The sequence below is a fragment of the Nakaseomyces bracarensis genome (genome assembly GCF_045282275.1).
Source record: "Nakaseomyces bracarensis strain CBM3 chromosome Unknown Scaff11_0, whole genome shotgun sequence".
Classification (NCBI taxonomy): Eukaryota; Fungi; Ascomycota; class Saccharomycetes; order Saccharomycetales; family Saccharomycetaceae; genus Nakaseomyces; species Nakaseomyces bracarensis.
Genome location: NW_027263957.1, coordinates 893,071 through 911,868, shown reverse-complemented (window position 1 = coordinate 911,868; position 18,798 = coordinate 893,071). Strand labels below are relative to the sequence as shown.

The following is an 18,798-nucleotide window of genomic DNA, read 5'->3' as shown; positions in this document are numbered from 1 at the left end:
GCTTCTCACTCCGCTGTTTTTTTGAGACATTGTTTTGGTCTTTAATTAAAAACAGAAAGTCGAAATCTCAGAGATGTCCGCACGAAGCAGGATGAACACAAGCAAAAACAAGGGGAGAAAAACCAGCCTGGAAGAAGTTTTTTGCTGAAAGTACCCTGTATTACCTTATTAAGAAAAATCTATAGAAATGAGTCCTTTTAGGCTAACATGCACAATAGACGTTGAAGATAGACTAATGCTATCTAATTCAGGTCTCTTTTAATTCTAGCAAGGAGGGATATGCGATTTTCGTCCGATATAATTTCTCAACTGTCAGCCTATATTTACTTACAACTTAATATCCAAAGACAATAATGTAGAGGGTGATAGTCGATATAATTATAGAAACTTACTATATCCTACTATATCTGTATGGGACTTGGAAAAAAAAATAAAATCTCAGGGGAAACTGAGTTATGTAGAGTTAAAAAACTTCATATATTAATAAATTAATGACTATATAACAAAACGTTGTAATAAAACATACACTGAGAAAAGTATATAAAAGTAAACGAGAGAAAGTTAATAAAAGTGATTATAGAACTAGAAACTAGAAGATAAGAACTAGTGAAATAAAATAAAATAAAATAAAATAAAATAAAAATATGAGGCTGAGAATATTATGTCTAGCACTTCTTGGTATGGTGTTAGGGCATGAAATGGATATGGGTTCCGATGAGCTTGTGCCGGTGCCTTATGAGCATAAACATCTACACGGTGTTCCCAAACTTGAAACTGACTTGACACCAGCAGAGAGACTGTACTGGGAAAACTATAACACCACAACTTTCTTCACAACTGACAAGGGCAACCGCTCTGCGTTCAGGTACCATGTTGTAACATTAGGTCTTGTGACTCTAGTCACTTACCCCATTTGTCTCGTGTTGAACGGTACCAGTTCCAATTGGTACCTGTTAGCCTTGTTTGGGAATCTCGTATTAACAGTCTCATCTCTGGCGAGTCTGCTCATTTTCTCGGTATCGTTCCCTGAGTCATGGTACCCACATAATTTCTACTACGTGACCTCATGGACTTTGTTTGCATTGATGTTACTACACTTCGTAGCAGCCACTATAACGGTAGCAGCTAAAAAATTTGGGTCTGGGTACGTTGAGTTACAGAATAACTGGGATACCGATGAAGAGTCACTATCTATCCCTCTACAAGAACTACACGAAGAGAATAATGAAAACCAGAACATTAGTGGCACTGATGGTTTCAGATTAGACGTCAATACAAAAGGAAACAGAGAATTTTCAAATGCGACTGATATAAGTACACCGCATAGCAGAGACCTCAGCCCAGGAGATGCATCCTTGGAGTATAGTAGCGGCACAAACATTGATAACAATTATGACTTCCATAAAAGTGATAGAGAAGACATCGATCAGTTATTGAACACAGACGCCAACGCTATTCACAAGGAAAGAAACGATAAGTTATTGCTGAAATTTTCAAATGTAACTAGATTTCAATCCATAGTTGACAAGTTTGGTTTATTATTCAGTGTTATATTCCAAATTTTGAATATACCAATGCTGATATTTCTACTGGTAGACGTGTGTACTGGTGTGGCTATAGGAAATTTGCTTGGAAAAGGTCCAAGAATTTTTAATCTGTTGGCACATTGGATTAAAGGAGCAGTCTTTTTCCTTTTAGGTGTCCTTTCGTTAGCTAGATATTGCGGAGTTGGGCAAAAATATGGTTGGGCATGGAATAAGTTGATAGTGACCAAAAATTCAAAAAAGTCGCAATCGTTCTTCTTCAGATACTCCCCCAAAGGTGGTATTACTCTAGAAAGCTTTGAATCTTTCTTGATATTTTTCTATGGTTCTACAAACATCTTCTTGGAGCATCTAGCAGGTAGTGGTGGGGCTTGGACCGCAAAAGACTTGCAACATGTATCTATTGCATTCATGTATTTTGGTACAGGTCTTTGTGGACTCCTGGTTGAATTTTACCTGAATGAATGGAAGTTTAAAACAGCTCTCAAGGGTACTCAATATAGGGAGGAAGATGTTGCAGTAGCGCACCCGGGTTATTCTTCCAATCCATTTCCAACATTTACTATCTTCTGGACTGGTATTCTCATGTCACAGCATGCGCAGGCCTCAGAGACATCTACTTCAATCCATATACAATGGGGTAACTTACTGTCTTATGGTTCGTTTTTCAGATTATTTACCTTTTTGCTTCTTTACTTTAGTAGAGAAGTCACATATGAACCATTTAAACCGATTACGGAGCTTGTATCGAGCTTTTGTCTACTGAGTGGTGGTTTTATATTCATGGAATCAACAGATCAAGTGGTAGAAGGTTTTGAGTATAGAGGTTTTACTCCAATGTTTACTTTCAATGTAAGTGTTGGATTCATTGCCTTCTTTATGTCATGGGAGATGTTATTACTGTTATGGAAAAAACATCTCGACCAAAAGAAATAAAGAATGACAATACAACGTCGTGTTCCATTGGACTATATATACACAAATTTATTTATTAATATCTAATTCTTGTTATATTCGAATAGATAGATATCAATTCATTTCTATTTTTTATTATTTTTTTTTTTTTGGAAAAGAAATGTATACATTTACTTACATACCCTTTTTAATAGGATATACTGTTTGTTTGCATAAAAAATTAATAAAACAAGATTCGAACAATGTACAACTCACTACAAATGGTACATGGTCTGGTCTAATATATTGTATGAACCTATTAAAGAGTTTAATAGCATATTGTGGTTTCTAAATAAAGCAGATTATTCGTATCGGTCTTATAACGGCAAAAAATAGTAAATCCAATTCCCATTCATCATGCAGAATTTTAATTAAACGATTTTCATTATCCTAATTAGGGCATAAATAGTATGCACGGCACTATTTTTTCCTTCATTCGAACTTTTTTTCGTGTGGGGTACGCGAAAATTTGACATATTTTATATTACACTTAGGGTATATAAATAGTAGTTTGTTTAATTGATGTCAGCAGTTGTTTGTCTCTATAACTATTTATTTTCTTTTATTTATATACTTAATACTATTAATATAAACACATTTATGACCGAGCTAAAACACTAAAATAAAATATGAGGATTGTGTGGGCATCATTGTTTTAGCTGCTATCTGTTGCTATCGCAGCACCTACTAATATGAAGAGAGTCTCTAACACTGGATCGAATTCAAAGGTACTTTATAGTGCTTGGAACTCCACTATAGATGACTGGGATGATGAGTGGGATGAACTAATACATATATCTAACTCTTCTACAACAATCTTCCGGAATCAAACTCATATCATGGTTAATACTGACTTATCTAAAACCTTGGGTTACCTTATATGAGGATGGGAGTAGTTTTTATTCAGATATCCTTGAGGATGGGAATATTATCTATGTGCTTGCTGACAGTAAGATATTGCTTTCATATGACTATGGAACAAATTGGAAAAATCTTACAACTGGCTCTTCAAATGATATCTTCGTAAATTCCTTCGAAGTATGTCCATCAAACTCAAGCGTATTTCTGCTGAAACTTCAATACCAGGAACCTGCAAGATCCGAAGTATATATTTCATATGATGAGGGTGACTCTTTTGAACGAGTACAGCTTGGTAGTAATCCTGGAATAAATAGCACATGTTGGTTTACTGGTGAATCTGGTTCTGATATTCAATGTATGACCCACGATTCCCTCTTCGGTGACACTGGTAAAGAGGCCTACTATTCAAAAGATCTTGGGAAATCATTCCAGAAGCTAGCGGGGTTGGAAGGCTTGAAAGGGGATTTTGAATTTCACGTCCTAAATTCTTACTTGCTAGTCCAACCCACGAATGAAACAAGTGTCTGGTATGGGTCTAAAAAAGGTGGAGATTTTAAAAAATTGTATCTAAACCAGCCATCTGGTAAATTTGAGGAACTACTAGGGGGTCGGTTAATTTATACACAAGATCATGAGATGTACAGATATCGTAAACCAAATTCGTCATTGTTCTTAATTTCAGATTCAAACGGTATCAAGTTTTCTCCTTTAGGAACCTCATATAATGGATATACGGGTACTATTATCTCGCCAAGTTCCTTACCAGGGACAGTTTTTATTACTTCTCCTCTCGCAACATCAGCCTTTACTAATGTTTCAACTGATAATGGCATTACTTGGAGTAATCCCAGAATAGTTGGTGTTGGTAAAACTGCTGGCAATTATACTTGTGATATCAATACTGCTAACTGTACTTTTGTACTTACAGAAATTCTGGAGGATTATCCAACGGGTGTTATTATTGCTTTAGGTCATGAAAGTTTCTGGGACCCAAAATTTGTTGACCTTCCATCTACAGACAATGATTTTGACTCTCTTTTTGCTGCTGATGCTCCGTCATATGATAAGAACGCAGAGGATTTTCTTGCCATATCCAGTGATGGTGGCTACACTTGGAGAAAGTTGGTTGGTGGTCTTAAATTCTCCTCAAGCAATTACGGTAACACTATAATAATACCAGATTTTGATTCTGGAAATGGTTACAAACAGATTAAAGTCACATTTGATCAAGGTAATACTTGGGAGTCTGTAATGTTCTCAGTTCCGTTGGATTCTATCGTTGGTATTTCGATGGATAACGTAACTAATAAATTTTATGTACTTGGACTGAGGGAAATGCATCAAACTTACCTTTTCACTATGGACCTAACCGACTCTTATAATATTGAACATTGTGATCGTTCGAAAGACTTATTAAAATTCTCTGCTAATAAAGGTGGTTGTGTAAATGGTGCACGCTACACTTCTTTTACAAAAAAGAATAGTGTCAATTGTATCTTGGAAGATTCCTATACACAATTAAATGTCACGGCTTGTGACAGATGTACAATTAATGACTACATTTGTGCTCCTGAGTTTACAGAGAACAGTAAGGGTATTTGTGTACCCGATGTCTCCTTTATGAATTCAGAGGGTGGGGATTGTGTTAATAACTCAACAAAACTACCTAGTATGGTTTTAATCCAGGACAATATGTGCAAAAAGAGATTCACGATGCCTTCTATTCCTATTTCATGTTGATGACGATTAATAATAATTAATAAACCTGTACTATAGCATTATGATATTCAAAATAACTAGCATTAAATTAAAATAAGTATCTTTCCTAATTCTTACGAGCATTTGAGGTCTCTTGATTATATATTATTAGTAACTTTGCTCTTTAACTTTTTTATGCATTTCCACGTTAATGACAGCTAATTGATTAAAGAATTGACCACAGTTTTATCTTGTATGATAGAAAGAAAATTTATAACACAATAGATAGAGATTATATATGGGTTGTATGGATATTTAATTTTACTGCCCTAATTTGTTGCTATTTACTCTTTTAAGATAAAACATTCTTGTCAAATATAATGTTTTATGCTAAGATATAAGGTCTGAAATATACCAAATGTTAATCAAAACCGATTAATGGCACTATGGCCGAGTGGTTAAGGCGAGAGACTCGAATATTTCAAAAGAAAAGAATTTGGTTATCTCTTGGGCTCTGCCCGCGCTGGTTCAAATCCTGCTGGTGTCGTTATTATTTTTTTCTTTTTTTAGTTTTTTTCGTTTTCTTTGTTCAAAAATAGTTACCCTGCTCACAAGTTGTCAAATTATTAGATATCTTCAGAAGAGCAGGAATTTGACAGATAAACAACAAATGGCATTGCTAATTCTATAAGAGTGATTTTAGATGCTTTTAGTGTTTCGCGAGCCTGTTTGAGGTATTTTAATGATGAGCAGTTCAAGATTTACGAAAGTGATAATCAAATAATAAAAGAGAATTGAAATTAGAAATTTAAAAAAAAAAAATTTTTTCCATTTCAGTACAGATATAGATTAGAAGAGTATTTGAATAAAGATAATATATTAAATACAAAAAAATAAAAAAAATGGTTAAGTTATCTGACAAAAAATTGAAAAAGGCACCTGATGGGTTTCAAAAAATACTACCTTCGCTAGTAGAGTTCGATCAAAGGTTGAAAGAGGTTGGCGGTAAGAAAGAATCGCAAATATCTGCTAAGTCAAAAGAGAATCTGTGGAGTATTATTCAGATTCATAACGAGCGCTCTAGGTTTATTTATTCTTTGTATTACAAAAGAAAAGCCATTTCTAAGGAACTCTACGAATGGCTGCTCAAGGAGAAATATGCGGATAAGAATCTGATAGCGAAGTGGAGAAAACAAGGTTATGAGAAGTTATGTTGCTTGCAATGTATTCAAGTCAATGAGACTAATCACGGAAGCACATGTATATGTAGAGTCCCCAGATTGCAACTTGAAGAAGATGCCAAACGGAAAGGTACCACTGTGAGTTTCAAACAATGTACTAGTTGTGGCTGTACAGGGTGTGCGAGCACAGATTGATGTAACGAACAAAATAAAAACTTAAGAAATTACGGAGTTGGTAGGGAGAAAAAGAGGAAGAAGATAGAATTTGTTACTTCTTTACATAGTGGCCCCCTTTGTTTTCTCCCCCTGATAAGCATAGAAGTCTATTTCAAAAAAGCTAGGATGACTACTAATTAAAGGACAAAGGGGCCTTTTATCAACTATCTCTCTGGTCATGGGAAGAAGAGGAGAGAACATCACCGTATGAGTTACAACACTATTACTATACGTCTACATCTACACTCAAAAAAATTGTAAATCAAGAGGTAATATCATACGAAACACGAGATTCTAAAAAGTCTTCAATCACGCTTTCTATAATTTCTTTCTTTTTTTCTTCAGAGCATCTGAGGGAAATATTTTCGCGCATCTATCCCAAAAAGGAACAAAACGCGATATCACTTGGTCTTTTTTTGTTATTTTTCTTTTTTTTTATTACGACGCGAAATTATTAAAAAGTATTTTTTTTTTAGTGAGTCCTTTGCTGTTATTTATGCGTTGGTTTCTGTGTGTATGGGTCTTTGACAAAGTGGGACGTCTGTCTGTTATTTCTATTGTTATATTTTCTATGAACCAAAAGTGGACAAAGGGTGGGAATAGCAGATGTTGCCTAACTCTCCCTCTTGATTATGGTATAAACCTTATAGAAGGTGTTGGCGAGTGCAAAAAATAGCCCGTTATATCGCGACCTTTTTTTTTAATATTATTGGTTTTAACCCACATACACGTATTTGAGAAAAAAGAAAAATTATAATTAAAAGAGGAGTTTTTATTCTGATTGTCTATTGTCAAGTGAAAAAACTGAAGACTAGAAGTAATAGTTTAATTAATATAAGCTCCCATTTTGGCGACATACGTTCCTTTTTTTTTATTTTTTTTTTTTGCGTCCTGCTCACTCCAACTGAACATCAAAGTTATTTGGATAATATAAGTATAAAACATTTCTTAAAATAAAATAGGAATTTCGGTACCAAAAATATTTCCGTATGATAAACTGCGTTTCAAAAATCCTAAACCAAAGCTTGATAATTTTTTTTAAATATTGAGTTTGAAATTTAATCTATAACGTATTGATACTTCGTTAATTGTTTAATAACACATTGATAATAAGAAAGTGGTGTAACCTAAGATTAATAAAAACAAAAAGGACAAATAAGATTTATTTTCCTAAACCAGGATAGTATACACCATAGTAAGATAGATACTTATATTGTACTGAAGATATATTAGTGAAAGGATAGTAACAAAAAATACCAAGAAGCACAAGAGGGAAAACAAAATAAAAAACAAACAAAAAAAAATATAAAGAATACTATAGTTATGGATCCAGAGTTCATGACTACGTATAACCTTAACAACAGTTCACCAACGAATATGTATGTTAGCACCTCCTCATATATGAAAAAGAGACCTATTGATGACACATTAATTACTCCTCCCAAATCTACCCCATCTAAGTCAAAGTTTGTTTCAAATATTCCGTCTTCTACAGAGTCAAATGACGATTCAAGACCACTATCTCCTGCCAGATCTTCTCCAATTACAACATCAAAGGCAAAGAGACAGAAGACAGCAGGAGGTGCGAGATCCAATGGTACTTTGACACTGGAAGAATTGTTTGATTCTTTACAAAAGAGGAAGGATGAAGATGATAATGCTAAGAAACCTCAGTATTCCTATGCTGTCCTTATATGTTTGGCTATATTGCAATCTCCTGAAGGAAGATTAACTCTATCACAAATATATTGCTGGATCTCTGTTCATTTCCCATACTACAGGCCTAAAGATGCGAGCTGGCAAAATTCCATAAGACATAATTTGTCGTTAAATAGTGCTTTCACTAAGACTGAAAAATCTAGCGACGGTAAGGGTCACTTCTGGCAAGTTAAACCTGGTTCTGAATCTAAATTTTTCAAAGGTGATTATGGTGATTACGAAAATTTGAGGAAACAGATACAAACCATAGAAAGATTCTTCGACATAGATCCAGCAATGTTGGAGGAGTTCGATAATGAAAAGCCTACATATCTAAACCGCGAAGTTTCTTCTGATAAGCCAATAGAAAAGAAAATAACTCAATCTTTTAATAGCTCAGCTGTAAGCATATCTGAAAGTACTAACACTAGTACAAGAACCACTCCAGATTTTAAAAATTCGTATGTTATTCCAAATCCAGTGTTTACTGTGAAAGTATCGTCACCAGAGGATGACAACATCGTTAACCATAACGTTCACGAGTTTGCAAAAGATGATGATTCCCAGTTTGGTTCGGCTACCAAAACTCAAGAAACAAGCCTGCTAGATCCACCATATCCTATGAAAAAGAATGATGTACCTTCAGAATTGGGAACACCCCGTGATAGTGAAAATACTGAGAAGCTTCCAAGGCTAATGGATATTCATGATCCCATTTCACTCTTGAATTCATTAAACTCACCACCAAACATGAGAAGGTACATGTGTTCATTCAATTCTAATTTTGATACAGATTCTCCTATTCAACCGAAATATGATACACATTCTCTTCTGGGGCCAATGCCAATTGCATCACCTCCAGTTATAGGTCAGCAGTCTACCCCGTTCGCACAGCGGTATTCAAATGACCATATACACTTGAAACTACCGCCTCTAAGTTCAAATATACTAAAAACACCTGAGGTAAATAAAATAAGTGCTGAAAAGACACCTGCGAGGTTCACAGAAACTCCAAAGGATAGTAATTCTATTCTGAGAAAACTACAAACTCCTTCCCATCTTTTTGAAGACACATACCTATCTCCTATGTTGAGAGCAATGGGAACACCTCTTAAATTTTCTGCTACACCAAACAAGAACTTACCTTCTTCTCTTTCTCCAAGATCGCAACAGATTCCAGGTTTTCAAAGAGCCACAAAGTTTCCGTCTAGTGGTCTTTTCGGTGTTGATATATTTTCAGTGCTCAAAAGAGCTCAATCCAAGACACCAAAAAAAAACGATAAACCTGACGATCAATAATAAAATTACTATTCAAATCAACAAAAAAAAATAATCAGAAAAAAAGCAACAAAAAAGAGCACAATATGATAGAGCTTATTGAATTTTTTCTATTTTTATTTTTAGTTTTAACTTTATTTGGGAAAGGTTGGTTTTTGTAAAAAAAAATTAACCCTTATACTCTTTTTCAATTCAATAACAACTCCGTGAATACAGAGAGGTTGTGTATCCTGTCAAAATAATAGAACATTTTGCCTATTCTCATGTCCTTAAAGTTATTCCCTTGTTCTGTTATAATTCTTACAATTTACATTTTATCTATTAAAATCTTTACTTTGGATGCCAATGGAAGTTTTAATTATCCAAATCAGCTGGCTATGATATGGAAATAAAACTTGGATATATTTTGGCTTGGTATTTTTAACAATTCTTTATTTCTTTTTGGTTTTTTTTTTAGGATTTTTTTTTTTTTTAAAAAACATACTTTTTTTTATATAGGAATATAATAATTAATTTCTAATGATGTATTTATTAAATCTCAATTGCCTTTAAGCACTGAAACATTGTGCATATTGTAACATTAATGCTTAACACAATTTCTATTGTTTTACTATCATTACGCTAATATCGTTACAACGAAATATGCGTTTAACTAAAAAAAAAATTAATTTAAAAAATATATTAAATTCAGGCATCTCATATAGATTATGATGTAGCTTTAATTACAAATTTAATATAGCTAGAGTTAAATGGAGGTGTGTATTTGCTAAAGCAATAATAATTTGAGGTGGGATGGATGAATTTACTAGTGCTGCAGATTTCGAAAATAGTCAAATACCGAAGCTTCAGGAGCTTGATGATCTGCTTCGATGCCACATTTGCAAGGATTTCTTAAAGAATCCCGTATTGACACCGTGTGGTCACACCTATTGTTCCTTGTGTATAAGAGGGTATCTGAGTAATGAGCCCAAGTGTCCGCTGTGCTTGAATGAACTGCGAGAATCGATGTTACGGAGTGAATATCTAGTTAACGAAATTACTGAGTCTTATAGAACTGTACGAGGGTCGCTGCTGTCTATTCTCCAGCGAAGAAGTGATGCTGATTCATCCATAATAGAAGTAGAATCAGATCGAGATACATCTGTCCAAGAAATATATGAGTCTAGTAGTGATAACAATTCAGTGGTGCGCAATGTGGTTACCGATGATGACATACAAATAGTGGGCACGAAGAGGACAGCTCCCAGCAAAAGAATTGGGAAAACAACGAGCAGTATCAGTGAAATGTTTAGTAATAAAAGACTCAAAACTACAAAGAGGACTTCAAAAGAGGATAATGAGAAAACCGATATGGCAGCTTGTCCTATATGTACGAAAAAGTTCCCGATCAGAGTACTTGAAAGGTCACACTTAGATGATTGTTTGTCACAGCCACCTATACATCAAGTTGCCAATGTGAAAAAGAAGAGCACTCCACCTGTAATTGAGAAGAGCATATCACATATCGATCGGTATTTGAACTCAACAGACTCAGCATCACGTCAAAGGCTTCCAAAATTAAACTTTGCTAATTTAACTACGGCCCAGTTAAAACAAAAGCTATCATCACTTTCTTTGCCGACAACTGGCTCTAGAGGAAACATGGTAGCTAGATATAACTACTATGAAATGCTATGGAATAGCAATTTCATTGATTCAATAAGTCCTGTCCCGGAATCTGAACTACGAAGACAGCTAGTGAGCTGGGATGCAAACCATAACATTGCACAAGCCAATAATAACACAAGCAATTCACCTAACACTATCTCACAGTTAATGAAACTTAACAGCCGGAAAAAGGATAAAGAATACGAAAAACTGCTCCAAAATTTCAAGAAGGACACATTTGATAGGAAAGGTTGGATTGAAATGCATAAGACCTCTTTCAATAGTCTCTTGAAAGAGGCTAAATTTAGCAGAAGTAACACTGGCAATACTGAGGCGTCTAAGGTAAATGAAATAGAGAAAGCCTAGGCTGTACGTATAAAAGGCAGGCATAAAAATGGGTGAACTATATTTAATTAGATTTGTATTTCCCTGGTTCGAAACGTTAATGGACTATATATTATATATTAGATTAATTCTACGAAACTATTGCATATTATAGAGCACTATTTATAGCTTGATTTGTTTTATCGGAACCTTCTTAATATACAGGGCTTCCCTTAATATAATTGATATAATAATAATAATACTTTGACAAAAAAGAAAGAAAGAAAGAAAAAGGTTGATATTATATTTGAGTCAGGACAGGATATTCCTTAAAGAAAGTATAGTGCTCACGGAAATGGTTAAAGAAGTATTGAGTAATAAGTTCATAATATGAGCAGGTTATTAGAGAGCGAGCAAGAGAGCGATAGCAGTACCAGTAATGTAACGTCTTCTACCGGTTCTCTGTTTCCATACACAGGGTTTAATGATATAGCAGAAGCGCAGAGGCCCAATTTCAATGAGAGCAACAGATCTAGCTCCAAGGATGGTGGAGTAAAAGGGAGGCTAGAACAATTCAGCAGAAGGTTGTCTCAACTGGGACTTGTAGATACTAATGAAAGCAGCAGTAGTGAAAGAGAAGAGCTCATCACCAATGAAAGTCGTTCGGTTGGCGAATCAGGTAGAGAACAACGTAATAAACAGACAGATAAGGTTAATCTGCGAGTGATAAGTGGTCCGTCAAAACATAGTAATACTGAGTTAAGTGGTAGCGAGATTCCCGGTGGGTTCAATGAGTCTGTACCTGAATATCTCAGTGATAAAAATCGAGAACCGGAGATACAGAAAGTGAGGATAAAGTTTCAGCCGATTGGATCAATAGCACCTATGCACCCAAACATGTGCCTCATATCTGCTAACAAGCAGTTCTCGATGGTAATAAACTTCTTGAAAAAGAGATTGAGAGTAGAGTCTGTATATTGCTATGTTAACAATTCGTTTGCACCGGTACCGAGTCAAAATGTAGGTGATCTTTGGTCTCAGTTTAAAGTTAACGAAGAACTGATAGTAAGTTACTGTGGTACAGTCGCATTTGGTTGAACATATGGTTTACATAGTTGTCGACCTTAATGGTATTAAATAGGTAATTTATGTAGATAGGGCAAATATCCTCTTTCTTAAAGGAGATTAATAATTAATAATTAATACATAATATATGGTTTTATTAGAATACAGGTTGATTTATACAATGATTTTTGTTACCTAAAAGATGCTAGCTTACTCTTCGGCTGGTACTTGTTCCTCAAGTAAGACGAGTAAATCGTTTGCTTCCACACTTTCACCATCCTTTATTAAGACATCCTTAACTTGACCATCGCCTTGGGATGAAATAACCATTTCCATCTTCATGGCACTTAGAACAGCTACGGGTTGACCCTTCTTGACTAATGAACCTTTATGAACCTTGACTTCAACAATAACACCAGCCATTGGAGCACCAATCTGTAATGGATCGTGGCCATCGGCTTTTGGTTTGGAGACGGTTTGCACTACTTGTGATTTGTCAGCAACACGGATCTTTCTAGTTTCACCATTTAGTTCAAAATAGACTTCTCTAATACCAGTTTCCTTATTTAAGTCACCAATTGCTTGCAGCTTTATGATCAAAATTTTACCTTGCTCGATATGAACCTCAATTTCTTCACCAACTTGAGGTGTAGCTAAGAAGCTTTTTGTTGGCAGAACTGAAAGATCTCCATATAACTCTTTCATCTTCTGAAAATCCTCGTATACCTTAGGATACATGTTATATGAAGCAACATCGCATTCACTAATGTCACCAAAACGAGCTTCCAAGTCTTCTCTGATCTTCGCCAAATCAAATGGAGCCAATTCCAAGCCTGGACGGCGGTTTAACTTTCTTCTTTTGTTTCTCAATACGTCACTTCTTAGTGGTTCGGGGAAACCACCATATGGTTGACCAATCAAACCTTCAAAGAAATCCATAACAGAATCTGGGAAGTCTAATGAACTTGCCAAACGTCTGACATCATCTGGAGTAAGTTGGTTACTAACCATAAATTGTGCCAAGTCACCTACCACCTTTGAAGTTGGTGTGACTTTGACGACATCTCCCAAAAGCATATTGGCCTGCTTGTATGCCTTCTTGGTTTCAATCCATTTCTCACCCAGACCCAATTGTTGAGCTTGGAAAAGAAGGTTAGTTAACTGACCACCTGGTATTTCATGATCGTAAACCTCTGGATCAGGGCCCTTAAGATCCGCTTCGAAACAGGAATATAAGAGTCTCATTTCAGCCCAATAAGCATCTAGTTCACGAACAAATTTAACGTTAATACCAGTATCTATTTCTCCATCCAAGGAAGCAAGTAGAGCATTGATGGATGGTTGAGATGTTAACCCAGACATAGAGTTAATTGCAACGTCGACAACATCAGCACCAGACATTGCACAGGCTGCCATAGAAGCAACAGCTGTACCAGCTGAATCATGAGTATGGACATGGATAGGTAAATCTGGGAATTTAGCCCTAATTGAACCAATCAAAAGCTTGGCAGCGGCAGGCTTCATCGTACCAGCCATATCTTTAATACCCAAAATGTGTGTACCCATTTGAACAATCTTTTCAGTAACATCAATATAGTAGTCTAAGTTATACTTTTTACCAGGTTGCAACATGTCACCAGAATAACAAACAGTAGCTTCTACAACACCACCTGCCTTCTTTACGGCATCCACACCAACCTTCAATTGTTCTAAATCGTTCAAAGCATCGAACACTCGGAAAATATCAACACCATTGTCCTTTGCTTGTTTAACAAAATGGTCAATTGCATTATCTGGAAGTGATGAATATGCTACACCATTAGCACCACGTAAAAGCATCTGGAAAGGGATATTTGGTACTAGCTTTCTTAGAACTCTTAAACGCTCCCATGGATCTTCATGCAAAAATCTCATTGCAACATCGAAGGTAGCACCACCCCAACATTCCAAGGCAAATGCACCAGATAGGGCATGGGCAGTAGTTGGAGCGATAGTAGCAAGATCATAAGTTCTCACTCTTGTGGCAAGCAAAGACTGATGGGCATCTCTCCAGGTAGTATCCATGACTAGTGTACCTTCATTGTCTCTGACAGCCTTAGCAAATGCTTCTGGACCATGTTCCTGTAAATAGTATCTCCAACCTTTGGTTGGTGGAACAGAAACATTAATTGCATTACCATTCTCATCTTCTAAACGTGGAACATGTGGATTAGTCTTCAATTTAGGTTCACCCATCTGACCTTTAATAGAAGAACCATTGACTGCAAGATCTGCCAAATAGTGAAGCAGCTTTTGAGCTCTGTTTCTGGAACTAACCATGTGGAATAGTTGTGGGGTATCATCAATGAATGTTGTCCAGTATTCACCGCTAATAAATACGGGGTGTGTCAATAAGGTTAACAAGAAAGGAATATTGGTCTTAACACCTCTGATTCTAAACTCAATCAAGGCACGCAGCATCTTACGACGAACAATTTCATATGTGGAACCAGAACAAGAACATTTTACCAACATAGAATCATAATGAGGTGAGATGACAGCACCAGCATAAGCGGTACCACCGTCAAGTCTAACACCATTACCACCTGCAGAACGGTAAACTTCAAGTCTACCTGTATCTGGTTGAAAATTTTTGGCTGGGTCTTCGGTTGTGATACGACATTGGATGGCAAAACCACGGGTTGTAATTCTATCCTGTAGCAAACCTAGTTGGGGAAGAGATGCACCTGCGGCAATCTGGATTTGAGCAGAGACAAGATCGATACCTGTAATCTCTTCAGTAATAGTATGTTCGACTTGGATTCTTGGGTTAATTTCGATGAAGTAATGTCTGTTTTGGTTATCGACTAAAAATTCAGCAGTACCTGCGTTTCTGTAACCAGCCTCCTTGGCTAACTTTACCGCATCAGTCAAGATAGAGTCTCTAACATCACGTGGAAGAGTCTTGGCAGGGGCAACTTCAACAACCTTTTGATGTCTACGTTGTACAGAACAATCTCTATCGAATAAATGAACGACATTACCATGATTGTCAGCAAGCAATTGAACTTCAATATGCTTTGGTTTATCCAAGAATCTTTCAACGAAACAGGTACCGTTACCGAATGCAGTCTGGGCTTCAGAAGTGGCACGTTGGAATGCATCAGCCAGATCATCACCTTCTCTAACCACTCTCATACCTCTACCACCACCACCGAAAGCAGCCTTAATGATTACTGGATACCCATATTTGTTAACAAAGTCTTGAGCCTCCTCAACAGTTTCAATTGGACCTGGTGTACCTGGAACAGTTGGAACATTAGCACGGGCAGCCAAGTTTCTAGCGGAGACTTTGTCACCCACAGAGTCGATAACAGAGGCCGGTGGTCCAATCCATGTGATACCATTTTTCTCTACTTTATCAGCAAATTCGGAGTTTTCAGACAAGAACCCATAACCAGGATGGATGAAATCAACACCGTGAGCCTTGGCAATCTCGATAATCTCATCTATAGCCAAGTATGCACCAACAGGCGTGTATTCACCTTCTTCACCGATGACATAGGCCTCATCAGCCTTTAACCTATGTGTAGACAATCTATCCTCGTGGGAATAAATGGCCACAGTACGCATTGACAACTCATGAGCCGATCTAAAGATTCTAATTGGGATTTCACCCCTGTTAGCAACAAGAATTTTGTTCTTCTCGCCTAGGAGACTGAAGTTGTCTCGAAGACCAGACAATATCTTGTTAGGCATTCTGGTTTGCTGCAATTGCTGTTGTTTATTTTTAATTTAGATTATAACTCTAGTCTCAAATCCTAAAATACGAGAACTAAGAGGCACAATATGATGTCAGGCCCTAATATAAATCTTAAATAGGTCCAACGTCATCGAGGTACCATAGTAGCCCAAACTGCCGGAAAATACGTAAATAAGGACCTTTCTACTGTATTTTCTAGGCAAACGGACCTATCCGAGAATGAAAAATTTTGAATTTTTTGAAATTTTTTCATTTTTCCTTTTGTTAGTCATAATTTTCCGTTTTGAGCAAGAGCTCATCGCAAAATGTAAATGCACTATGGGAACTTGTGCTATTCACAATGGAAACTCTATATAGATCGGCATAGTGGATATAATAGCTGTTAGATTTTTTATTTAGTTTCATTGTATTATATGCAGTATTTCTATCTTTCTTTTTTATAAAAGTTTAGAATTATGTACATCTCCAGGATTGTAGAGGCAGTTTCTGTAGGTACTGTACCTGTTTCTTGATGAAGAAGAAGTAGAGAGAAGCACCTACTATGATGCAGAAGAAGTTTGTTACGTAGTACCCGTCTCTTATTATGGTTGCCATGCCTCTTAAGGTGGTAGTACACATCTCTATGCTACTTCCCTTTGGTAGGATGTGTGCAGTTCCGTCGTCTACGACACATTTGTACACAGTGTAGTGATTAATCATTGACATGATGAGGAGACGAGGCCAAGTACCACCAAAGTTACTCAGTGTGTTTAATAGCGTCATGTAGGTGCCTCCAAGCACTGGGTCAGCGATCTTAGAGTGGAATGCTGAGATGGAGACAAACTGGACAGTGGACATGAACGAACCTAGTAAATGTTGTAGGATAACAAGAAAGAAGTACCCAGACGTGATCTCGCCATTCTTTGGGAAGACGCTGACAACATAATTACCAGCTAGTGCTGCAGTTAGTCTTCCTAGGAACCCCCATTGCCATGGGGTCAACAGACCGCTGTCCCCTATTAGGAACCTAAAAACTGGGTTTGTGTGAGCCTTTTTGTGGTTTGCATGGTTCATTTTCCTGTTGTGTTCGTTATCCTGACTCCACTTAACTACGTAGTAACCGAAAATGATTTCGAATGGGAAGTCGATCAATACTGTTACGGCAAGGTCCTCTCTTTTAAACCCCTTCTCTAACAATTTCAAGTTAGTGGCAGCTTCATTACATTGAAATGCGAACTTGCTAATCAAATGGATCAGAGCCAGTGTTCTTACCGAACGTAACTGTAAGATCTTCATGAAACACTTGTATACGTACGCGATATTTTTTGAATTTTCAGTTGTAAGCACGTCATGATCTGGATACTCAATGATCACAGGAGAACGAGCTCTGTTTTCAAATCCCAGCTCTTTATCCTTATCATGAACTTTATCGCTAATTGGTAGCTCCTGTACCGTGTGTGGAACTTCCTTGGTAAAGAATATAACGTAGAGGGTTAAGACTATATAAAGTAACCCTGCAGTCTTCATGTATCCGCCTAAGCTGATCAACCCGTGGTTAAGCGGTATGGATCTAACATACTTGTTAGCAAATTCACTAGAGTTTAGAGCAATAAAGACTGTAAAGGACATAAAATAACCGATATTCAAACCTATAGTCTGAGCAGTGGATGAGTAGGAGATAGATTCCCTCGATAGAATGGTTAAAGCCCAACCGTCAACAGCAATGTCCTGGGTGGCGCACAGGAAAACTAGTGTACCAAAACACCAGGTAAGCAATGGAACATTGATATGGTGGACAGAGGCTCTGGGTCTGTTATGGAATGCATCGTCCACACCTTTGAAGATGTGACCATGACTAATGCACGAACCCAAAATCAACAACATACACCCACTAACTAACTGAATAGGAATAATCCATGACCTCCTTCTACCAATTTTCTTAACAAATACTGAGTCAACAATGGGTGACCATAGAATTTTCAGAGAATAAGGGTATGTCGCCATAGAGAATATACCCAGCTGTGTAAAAGTAGTTTCCTTGGCCAAGGACTTCAGAAGGAAAGGCACCGTACCAAACGCAAGCCCAACTGGTATACCTTGCAAAAAGTATAGAAATACTAGCAGATAGAATTGTGGGATGTCCTTCTTTGCTAACGATCGGCGTGTTTGTACTTCCATTATTTGTCTTTTGCTGTATTCTTCTTATTATTCCGTGAGCCGTATTTGAGAAGCTTCAATTAAATTATAACCAAAAAAAGATATAACTGTGGTTAGCTATAGTTGGCAGAGCAGAATATATCCTATGATTTCTTTTTATGTGACCTTAAAGTTAATAATTGCTAGAATTTGCTGTGGTAGGGCTTCTCTTTTGGTGATTTTCGGTTGTCCGCAACACACGGCATAAAAAAACGATATATTATAAATTAAATGAAGATGGTACTCAACATGGATTCGTATATATGAGACTCAATTTTGATTGATTCTAATGTCAATTTCGTTTTAGTTTTGAGAAAGATCTCTTTGTTTTTTCTTAAGAGACTTTTTATTTTGTTATTTAATTACATATAAGAAAATATTTACTGTAGTAATAAAAGAATATGATACTGTTGGT

The 18,798-nt window shown here is 36.5% G+C and overlaps 7 protein-coding genes across 7 annotated transcripts; 5 read left to right on the top strand and 2 right to left on the bottom strand.

Annotated features, from left to right (window-relative positions):
• Positions 1-644: 644 nt before the first annotated feature.
• On the top strand, positions 645-2,480 carry TVS1 (Tvs1p; the record flags this gene model as incomplete). Its single annotated transcript, XM_071053568.1, has 1 exon — positions 645-2,480. The coding sequence occupies one exon, from the start codon at positions 645-647 to the stop codon at positions 2,478-2,480; it is 1,836 nt and encodes a 611-aa protein (XP_070910976.1).
• A 3,479-nt stretch (positions 2,481-5,959) lies between these two features.
• BUD31 (U2 snRNP complex subunit BUD31) lies at positions 5,960-6,433 on the top strand (the record flags this gene model as incomplete). The annotated part of the gene is made up of 1 exon (XM_071053567.1): positions 5,960-6,433. The coding sequence occupies one exon, from the start codon at positions 5,960-5,962 to the stop codon at positions 6,431-6,433; it is 474 nt and encodes a 157-aa protein (XP_070910975.1).
• A 1,344-nt stretch (positions 6,434-7,777) lies between these two features.
• On the top strand, positions 7,778-9,451 carry HCM1 (Hcm1p; the record flags this gene model as incomplete). Its single annotated transcript, XM_071053566.1, has 1 exon — positions 7,778-9,451. One exon carries the CDS (start codon positions 7,778-7,780, stop codon positions 9,449-9,451), a length of 1,674 nt encoding a protein of 557 aa, XP_070910974.1.
• A 771-nt stretch (positions 9,452-10,222) lies between these two features.
• RAD18 (E3 ubiquitin-protein ligase RAD18) lies at positions 10,223-11,443 on the top strand (the record flags this gene model as incomplete). Its single annotated transcript, XM_071053565.1, has 1 exon — positions 10,223-11,443. One exon carries the CDS (start codon positions 10,223-10,225, stop codon positions 11,441-11,443), a length of 1,221 nt encoding a protein of 406 aa, XP_070910973.1.
• A 348-nt stretch (positions 11,444-11,791) lies between these two features.
• ATG12 (Atg12p) lies at positions 11,792-12,499 on the top strand (the record flags this gene model as incomplete). Its single annotated transcript, XM_071053564.1, has 1 exon — positions 11,792-12,499. One exon carries the CDS (start codon positions 11,792-11,794, stop codon positions 12,497-12,499), a length of 708 nt encoding a protein of 235 aa, XP_070910972.1.
• Positions 12,500-12,676: 177 nt separating this feature from the next.
• RNJ42_03399 (Pyruvate carboxylase 1) lies at positions 12,677-16,204 on the bottom strand (the record flags this gene model as incomplete). The annotated part of the gene is made up of 1 exon (XM_071053563.1): positions 12,677-16,204. The coding sequence occupies one exon, from the start codon at positions 16,202-16,204 to the stop codon at positions 12,677-12,679; it is 3,528 nt and encodes a 1,175-aa protein (XP_070910971.1).
• A 457-nt stretch (positions 16,205-16,661) lies between these two features.
• RNJ42_03398 (Acatn family MFS transporter) lies at positions 16,662-18,365 on the bottom strand (the record flags this gene model as incomplete). Its single annotated transcript, XM_071053562.1, has 1 exon — positions 16,662-18,365. The coding sequence occupies one exon, from the start codon at positions 18,363-18,365 to the stop codon at positions 16,662-16,664; it is 1,704 nt and encodes a 567-aa protein (XP_070910970.1).
• Between the last annotated feature and the right edge of the window lie 433 nt (positions 18,366-18,798).